At 36.6% G+C, this 9,930-nt stretch overlaps 1 protein-coding gene across 1 annotated transcript; it reads right to left on the minus strand.

The window, feature by feature from the left end:
- Window positions 1-2,160: 2,160 nt before the first annotated feature.
- Window positions 2,161-7,090, minus strand: LOC308697544 (tapasin-like). Its single transcript, XM_081376858.1, has 8 exons — window positions 6,726-7,090; window positions 6,426-6,623; window positions 5,805-6,053; window positions 4,492-4,851; window positions 4,037-4,360; window positions 3,670-3,771; window positions 3,105-3,133; window positions 2,161-2,980 (listed from the first exon to the last, which is right to left on the minus strand). Exons 1-8 carry the CDS (start codon window positions 6,784-6,786, stop codon window positions 2,969-2,971), a joined length of 1,335 nt encoding a protein of 444 aa, XP_081232984.1. The 5' UTR covers window positions 6,787-7,090; the 3' UTR covers window positions 2,161-2,968.
- Between the last annotated feature and the right edge of the window lie 2,840 nt (window positions 7,091-9,930).

A 9,930-nucleotide genomic window follows, 5' to 3' on the forward strand; every position in this document is an offset into this window, starting at 1 on the left:
ATGAATCAAAGTCGATCAAACAAGTTGCTTTGCTAATAACCCCTAACCCTTGCTTTGATAATAATTTTATATTGGCTGCTCTAAAACGATTGAATCTTTTGTGCTAAAAGGAGTGATGGCTGATCTTCTCATTATTTTCTTACTCTGACTTTAAACAAAAAAAAGATAAAAGCATTTATCAGCAATTTAAGTGATTTTTTTTGACTGATGATTTTATTCTGACTGTATGAATTTACTTTTCATTCAATATACATAGATTGTCTCTTATCTTCAGGTGTGCACACATTCCAGAAAATGTACGGCTGTGAGTGGAACGATCAGAATAATGCAAGAAATGTGTTATGCCAGAAAGGAGACTTTCTGTCTCTAGATTTGAAGGAGATGAGATGGATTTCCTCAGTGCTGCAAGGATTCAGCACTCAGAACAAGTGAAATAATAACAGAGCTTCTTTTGAGGGCAAAAAACATTACTTGAGCACTGTGTGCATTGAGTTGTTGAAGAACTATGTGGAGTATGGAAAGAGCAGCCTACAGAAAACAGTTACTTCAGGTCTTATCCAGCACTGAGCATGTGAGCACCATCCTTCAGATGAGACCTTAAACCAAGGTCATGATTCTCTTTGGTCATTAAAAATGCTATGGCACTTCTCATAAAGAGGGTGTAACCCCGGCATCCTTGCTAAATTCCTTCTATTGGCCTTTATCAGTCATGGCCTCCTAATAATCCCCATTCACTGAAGTGGCTCGATTTTAAGTTGTGGAGAAAAGTCATCTCTTTCTTGCAAATGAAGCTCAAACTCTCTAATTGTGAAATCCGGCCAATTGATGGTCAACCCTCTCTCATATAGACAACATTCTCCATCAATTAACTCTTCTTCCACAGAATAAAACATTTTAAAAGATAATTTAGACTTTTTTTCTCACAATTGCGAGTTTACATCTCGCAATTCTGGTTTTATTTCTCACAACTGGGAGTTTATACCTGCAATTCTGAGTTTATAACACGCAATTGCGAGTTTATATCTGCCAATTCTGACATCTTTTCTCAGAATTGTGAGATATAAACTCGCAATTGCAAATTATAAAGTCCAATTCTATGGATAAAAAGACTGACTTTTTTCCTCAGAATTGCAAGTTTGTCACAAATCTGACTTTATAACACGCAATTGCGACTTTATATCACGCAATTCAGACTTCATAACACACAATTGCAACTTTGTCACGCAAATATGACTTTATAACTCGCAATTGTGACTTTATATCACGCAATTCTGAGATAAAAAGTCAGAATTGCGAGATGTAAACTCGTAAATTGTGAGGAAAAAAGTCAGAATTGTGAGATAAAAAGTTGCAGGTACCTTTTTTATTTTTTATTCTGTGGCGGAAACAAGCTTCCATATTTCCCAGAGGCAAGACGCCACGTGACAATGGTCTTATTCTTTTCTCCATCACCTGTTTACTGGAAAAGCCCTAAGCACAAACTTCTCAGATGTTCTTAACCTGTGCAATTACAGTCACGTAGGCCATGAGGCCTCAGACACATCTGGCTTTTATAGTATTCAAACTAATTCTACATTATTGTTTTCTATAGACCTTATGCACCAGAGAGACAAGGGCGCCGCCATCTTTGGAATATTGTCTTTTAACTTCCGTTTTGCGGTCGCTCTGTATATTTATATGGCATTTCTGTCCAGGAGTAATTAGCTTTTTAAGTGGATTTACTTAATGTAAAGTTAACGAAAGTTATCATGAGGACTGTAATGTTTAAAGCAGATGACTTAACAAATGTAAATCGACCGGGAAGATTTTAAAACGAGCCGTTCATTAATAAACACGCAAATCGCTGTGAAAATACAGACCGGAAGTCAAAAGACTAATGAGCGCAGCGCTGAAAAGGGGCGGGGCTGATAAAATATTTCAGCAGTCACTCTCTCTCCACTCCACCTGTAGCTGGCGTGTATGAGTGCGCGGACTATTGATAAGGACTTGCGATTTAAAAGTAGTTGGTCATTTCACCCAAACTTTTAGATGCTGTTATTAAAATATCGTTATTGTTATTACTAATAACTTAGTTTTTTCTAAAAGTATTAATTTTCTTTCTGTTCAAACCCTGTGACGTTTCCTCCACCATAAATAATTGTTTGATCTTTCTGACATCATACATGTTTATATATTGTTTATTATGCTTGACAGCATTGCTGAAAGATACGTTTGCACAACAAAACAACTCAAAATATTGGCCATATTTGACCTACACAATTTGACCTATACAAATTAGAGCCCATAAGATAATTTTTTTGTGTTGCTGTTCTTGTTTGAGTTAGTTACAGAAAATGCAATTCAAACATTACAAAAAATGCCGTAAACAGGGTCTTTAGTTTGAGGACTGTTTAATTTTTATTTTTTACTTTGTCAGATACAGTAATAAAACAGTGAGATTGGCATGAATATGAGATCAGATGTGTGATGATCAGAACTTTCACTTCACATGTATCAGGTGACTTATATTCTCTGTATTTTAACTGTTTATAACACATATAAAAAACCTTTTCATTTGTTTTAAATTGAATCCATCTGCTGCCTGATCACCCTCAGGGAATCCATGATTTGAGAGAGAGAAAGACAGGTAACTAATGATTCTTAACACACAGGTCATTACTTATTTGAAGCACTACACTTGTATATCTCTAAACAATTGATCAAAAAAGTTCAAACGCTTAAAATTCAGTCCGAAAACTAAACGCAATATTTAAAATAAAATAATTCACTTTTTTTTTCAGAATTTGTACAACTATCATTAAAATCGTTCAATATTAAAATACCTGCAGAGAGTAACCAACCCAAACACAGCAATCTGAAATTCTCAAGCAAAAACTGAAACACAATATAAAACTATTCTGAAAGGATTATTTACAAGAGCAGTTTCTCTGCACACTATTCAGCTTCAAAATCCCCTCCAGGTCCAGCTTTACTTCTCCTTCTACACAAGAGACAGAAATAAAATAAGCAGACAGACAGTTATACAGGAGAACTAAAGACAGCATCAGAGAAATTAAAAAATGTAATTTGAGACAAATTAATTATTAACAAAATATGTTATTTACCTTATTCTCTAATTCAGTGTCACTGGAGTCTAAATGAAAACAAAAATTGACATGCTTGTATATTTAATACATTCCAGGGCATTTCATATTACAAACACAATTCTAGTCTATACCCATACACAAAAGAAATATATTTGAAATATATTTTCAGTATATATTTTGGAATATATGCAAATATTTGAAATTGGCCTAATAAACATATTTCACACTTAACATCCATATATTTTTGTTATATTTCAGAATATATTTCAATGTATTTGGAATATATGCCACATATATTTTGACACGTTTGGGGACCCATACAGAAAAAAAATACATTGAAATATATTCTGAAATATAACAAAAATATATGATGTTAAGTGTGAAATATATTTATTGGGCCAATTTCAAATATTTGCATTTATTCCAAAATATATACTGAAAATATATTTCAAATATATTTCTTTTGTGTATGGGTATACTGCAATATGGTAATTCTTTTTTTACAATGGATCAGGTCATTTTATCATCAGTCCACTTGTAAATATCTCTTCTGTGTTGCAGTGATGTTAGAAAACCGACTCACCAGAAGAGCTGAACGTCCAGTAGAGAAACTTGATCATGCCGTAAAGCAGCAGAGCAACAGCGACCATCGCCATAGAGTCTTCAATAGAAGGAGCGCTGACACCTGATATCAACACAATATCAAATCAAGAGTTGCAGAACATTCTGACTGACATAAATATTCTTTTGGAAATTAAAATATGAATCAGACTGTCATAAAGACTGTCACTTGTCGCCGCCTACTAGAGTATCACTGAAGTATCAATAATCACTGAAAATCCCCACCATTGAAATATAGACAATTGAAGTGGACGTGAAATTATTCAGGGTTAATGATTGATCATAAACACTGTCTGAAAATGATGTCAGTCTAGGACAGTATAACTCACCAATCACACTGAGTGTAGCGGTAGCTCGCCGTGTTCCTCCAGCGTGTTTGGCCACACAGGTGATGTCACCACCACGACCCAGCCTCATCTTACCCGAGTCCAGCTCCAGACGACTGCTCTGACTGAAGGTGCCGTCAGACGCCTGTCTGTGACCCGTTACACCACCCTGACCCAGAGAGCGGGACTTCCCATCAGCCCCGGTGAACTCCCAGCCCAGATCCAGAGTGTGAGGAGCAAAACCAGACGCTTCACACTGGATCAGCAGCAGCTGCCCAGGAACCAGCAGAGGAAGAGGAGAAGGGTAGATGGAGAGGGATGGAGGCTCTGGAAAGAAACGAGGCAGTGATGGTTACTAATAAATAAATAAATAAATAAATATATCAAACATCATATCCATAATAATTTATGCAAATCTGACTTGGTTAAAGCAGGTTCAGAATATACAATCATCTCACCAACTATCTCCAGGTCCACGGCTACCTGAGCCAGCAGATGTGGAAGATACACTGTGCAGATGTAAGTTCCTGAGTGTCTCACTTGAGATTCTTCCAGAATCAGAGATGCATTTCCTGTTTCATAGAGGCCTGTGATGTCAATATCGGCTCCGGTCTCTGATGTCTCTGCAAACCGATCGTTCTTGCCATCGTAAGCGAGGACCAGCCGTCCTTCACCCCGAAACTGATAACGCCACTCGACAGAGAATCCAGAGCCGTGAACTGGAGAAGACGGGTCGACCCAGAACCCACAGTCCAACAGAACCGGTTCTCCCAGTCTAGAGCGGACCAGAGCAGTTTTACTGGAGACACTGAGAATGACTTTAGGAAAGAGAGGAAAATAGGATGCATAGTGAGCAAAGAAAGTGTTTAACCATCATTAGAACAGAAAGGTTAAAAAGAATTTAGGTCTTATTTAATTAAAATATAAGATACATGAACTGCAAAATAGAATTGGAATGCAAATTAAAAAAATTACAATGCAAATAAAATTTAAAACAGCACATTGGGCCCTATCTAACACCCAGCGCAATGCAGCGCCTAGCGTGAAGCAAGTGTTTTTTGCTAGTTTCAGTCCGACGCACTTTTCATTTTCACGTCCTGCGCCATGTTGTTTAAATAGCAAATGCATTTGTGCCCATTTGTGCGCCCATGGCCGTGCTGGTCTGAAACCGAGGTGCGTTCAGGGGAATTGTTGGCGCGTTGCTATTTTGAGGCAACAGAAATAGACTGCATCATTGACCAACTGAAACCTGGTTTAAAATCAATGGCGCAATATTGTTTTTGCTATTTAATGAGCGCGTTAGTAATGTGCGCCTAGAGGCGGGTCCACAACGTGCATACACTGTCTGTTTATTAAACACACAGGGACGCACAGCAGCACACAAACATGCCAAATGCGTAAATAGCGAATCTGCCATGGCACGAGCGCAACTGGCTTTTAAAGGGAATGGGAGATGAGACTCTGATTGCTTGAACGCACGTAAATCCCAAAACACACCCATTACTCATTATGAGAATAGGGACAACCCTTTTAGACCATGCGCTGGGCGCGCCGACCATTTTTCCCGTTAAACTAACAAAAGTGGATTTGGGCACGACCTAAGTGAACTATAGACCATGCACTTAGATTGTTAAAACAGGGCCCATTATGTATAACTATGTATAATAATAATTCTTAATATTATTAATTATATAATATACATCATTATTATGTATTATGGAAATATAAGTAATATTTTTCTGCCAATATATGAGTAAATTTGTTTTTTTACCGTTTGGCTCTTTAGAAGCTGAAGGCGCTCGCATGATATTGGACAACGTCAGCTGCTCGTCAAGCCCTTGTGCCGCCACTGAGAACCAATCAGCTTGCAGGTAGACTGGACTTTGGGCGGAGTCAGTGAGAGCTGATGTCCATCTGACCATGGAGGCGTGAGGCATGAAAGGGTTAATCTCACACTTTGGTTTGTTCACAGAGCCTTTGGGTGGGTTCAGGGCGGCACTACAGAACGTGCCAGCTGGATCTGGAGAAGAACAGTACATTAAAGTTTAGTTACCATCTAATTGTTATTTTGCACTCTATAACACGTGATATTACACTATATGACATCTGTGGCTGTTGGATCTGGTCGGTGTAGAAAAGTGATTTAAATAATTTAAATACAGTACATAGGACTATATATTGTTGAACAACATAGACTATATTATAGGCTACTACTGTATCATAAACATTACAGTATTTATTTAAATTAGTATCAAGTGATCACAACATTACGTAAATCTTCTTTGCCTTGAGAATGGACTTTTTGACATCTTATAGATAGGCAAATTATAGATTATATAGACCAGAAATCAACACAAATGTTTTTAAAAGCACATGCTGCATTGACACTGACCAGTCACATAGTAAACTCTGGATGGGCTGATGTCTGCAGGAGGATGAAGATCAGACATGATCTCTTCACTGTAAGCTTCAGTTCTGATGAACATTAGAGATTTCTCTTGACTCATTGGTACTGAGAAACCTCCTCCTCTATGACCAGGCTTCTCCTGGACAAACCAGCACTCCAGAACCGGACATCCAGAACCAGAAGCTGCAAGATAAGAGAAATCATTCTTAATTATGTTTAATGATCCCACATAATTAAATGTATAGTTTCGAGTAGTTTTGAGTACCAAAATGCAGCAAAACTTACCACCAAAAAACAATGCAAATGCGATAATAGATATCTTATATATGCCCGAAATATAAGACATCGTTGCTCTTTATGTTAAAATGATAACTCTGTGCTCACAACTGCTTCTGTTAGACGTGTTTAAGATCTATCGGTTTTCCCCTCACAACAACTTGAGGTTTCACTTTCAGTGCGCATGTGCATTCATGCCTATGTTGTTTGTTTTGCGCCACATTTGTTCCAATCGAAAATATAATACTCCGTGGTCGCTTTTGATGTAAATGTCTTTTAACCACTCACTGTACCAGAATATACACTAAAACCACTAAAATATTTATCGACAACGTTCATTTTAGCCTTTCTAAGATATTATTAGTGTGTCCACTAGGTGGCAGTCCAAGCCAACAATAGTCTTCCAAAATCGGCCAAAAGTTTTTTTTAACCATATCACATGGTTTCTCGGAACAGAGTGCAGTTCAGGACAAATAGATAACTAAACCTGTATAACTAGTGTAGTTTTATGCATCATTTACATATCGTTTTTGCAAGTGGTGAAGACTGTATAGGCCTACTGCAAAACTTGCTCGAACAAAGGTTGAATGATTTTTACAAAAAGGTTACAGAGTTCAAATTAGGCTACTTTATAATATAGACAATAACTAAATCATCAAGCATTTGCAAAAAAAAATAAATAAATAAAAAATAACTGATAAACACATGAATGCTCTATAACAGTGTGATGGGGCCCCTTGAAATCTGCTGCTCTGGCCCCCCTGTACTCCCTCCCTATATTCTGTCATATAAAAGGAGACTTGCTAGCCACTTCATTTATATAACTAGCAAAGAGCTTTAGTTTTAGTACGATCTGCATAATTTCCATTCCACCACAAAATATTAGGCTAATTAAAACATCTCTTTACTGTTTTGTTCTTTAAAGTCCCCCTGTGGTGTTTGTTGTCTATTTGTCTATAAATATAAAAAACTTTTATCATTTTGGTGATCAAAGGTGAGTTTTAAGTGATAAAATCGACTGCAGGGGGACTTTAACACATAGTCCATGTTTTATGTCTTAGCTTAGCAGTGCCTGTGTTACTGTGGATAAATTAATTCCACTTTTCCACTTTTGTATCAAGTTTCTTTTGGATATCCACCAGAATGTATCTCTTAAAGTCAATGGACAGTCATTCCCATTTTCCCATATTTCTATTCTATTCCAAGCTATGATCAAAACATTAGATCTGTTGCCACTATCACATGCACTTGAAAAAGTTTTTGTCATTGAGAATGTGGATGTGACACTGGATGTGAGTTTATAATGATAGTAATACAAAAGACGAAACCTCCTTACTGACATGTAACAGTACACTGGTACAGTGTGGCTCTAAACAGTACCAAATGGCTTCAGCTTAATAGCCTAACCTTACCCGTATCCCACCTCTAAAGTGTTTTTTTGGTAAAACTTTATTTTACCGTGTCCTTGTTACACGTTACATGTAGCCTAGTTACTGTAGTAATAACTATAAATTATGCATAATTACATGCAACTAACCCTAAACCAACCCCTATTCCAAACCCTATAAGTACATGTTGTTAATTATTGTTAATTACATTTTATGTATAATTGTATAATTGTATATTGTATAATATAATTACACTGCAACACAGACACCTTAAAATAAAGTGTAACCATGTTTTGCTATAATACAACATGAACACAAAAAGTACATATTTTCTGACGTAGCCTAAGATAAGTCAAATCAGGTTAAGTCACCTTTATTTATATAGCGCTTTTTTAAATACAGATTGTTTCAAAGCAGCTTTACAGAGATAACAGGAAAATAATGCAACAAAGTTTGTTTCTGGTGTAAAGCAGATCTAGAAGAAAATAGTGTCATAGTCCAGCTTAGTTTAGTGATGGTTAATTTTTGTTGTAAAAAAGTTATTAATTTAGTTAATTTATATATTAATTTACAAGTACATACTCCTCATATAAAGTATGACCAAGTAGGCCAATGAAGACCAAGCTGACCAGTGAAATAGCTTCACCTATATGGGTGTTGGTGTAATTGAGAGGCAGTTTCTCTCTGCAGATGATGAGGTTGTGACATGTGACAGCCTGGGAAGAAATACACAATTAAGTTTAGAGTTCTAGTGGGTCTCTTCAATTTATTTATGTTAAAATTATTGTTTGAAGGCCAAAAGTAGCAAAAATAGACAATGAGCCATTTACAATATTACAATAAAAGGAAAAAGTGCTATAAAGTCATGGCATGTTTTTCTTTTTTCTACTGAGTATGTTTACGTCTCTGTTTTGTCTGCACTATCTGCGATCAGCACAGTTGAGGAGCACATGCTGTTGACAAATCAAACATTATGTACATAATAATCTATGAAAATCTGACCTGGCTATGTCAGAATCAGAGTATACCATTATCTCACCAACTATCTCCAGGTCCACGGCTACCTGAGCCAGCAGATGTGGAAGATACACTGTCTCACTTGAGATTCTTCCAGAACCAGAAGCTGCAATATAAGAGAGATTATGAGAATTGCGTTCATAAGTCACATATATAGCCTACATGACTATATGTGACCACGCCTTGACTGCTCTTTAATTTGGGCCAACATGTAATTTAGGCCATTCATGTAATGTAGGCATATAACATACATTATTAATGTAGCATCGTGCAAAGACTTTGTGATCTCTCACATTATTTAAAGTAAAAATAAATGTATAAAATCATATTTCTCTAAAACGTGAATTTTAGCCTTTCTAGTAGCTACTAGAATCCACTAGGTGGCGTTCTAAGCCAACAATAGCATTTCAAACTCTCGTGGATAAGAAGCTGGGGGGTTTTGCCATGATATCACGTGGTTTCTCGGAACAGAGTGCAGTTCAGGAGGACACAGGGGAATACCATTTCTTATTGTCTCTTGTAGTAGCTATATTCATCATATAAATTTGCACATAATTTTCCAATGTAACCTATCATTTTCCAGTGGTGAAGTCTGTGTACCTTGTGTAAATTGCTCACAAGTTGGTGGATTTGTACAAACATTTTTGAAAGAATGTCCACTGTTAGACATTTTAAGGGGTTTTTACAGTAACTTACTGGCAACAGTGTTATTCAGTGTAATTAAGATTTACAGCACCATTACTGTATTTCAGTTTTACAGTAACTATATGGTACTGTAATTGTGTAATACAGTGCATTACTGTAAAAAA

Source organism: Scardinius erythrophthalmus, assembly GCF_964197995.2.
Source record: "Scardinius erythrophthalmus genome assembly, chromosome: 10".
In the NCBI taxonomy this organism is placed as follows: domain Eukaryota; kingdom Metazoa; phylum Chordata; class Actinopteri; order Cypriniformes; family Leuciscidae; genus Scardinius; species Scardinius erythrophthalmus.

Coding starts and splice junctions, on each gene's coding strand:
- LOC308697544 (XM_081376858.1), bottom strand. CDS start 6,786: ATGTCTTATATTTCGGGCATATATAAGATATCTATTATCGCATTTGCA. Junction 6,054..6,425: donor CAGAGTTTACTATGTGACTG/GTCAGTGTCAAT, acceptor GTTCTTCTCCAG/ATCCAGCTGGCACGTTCTGT. Junction 4,361..4,491: donor CGTGGACCTGGAGATAGTTG/GTGAGATGATTG, acceptor GTTTCTTTCCAG/AGCCTCCATCCCTCTCCATC.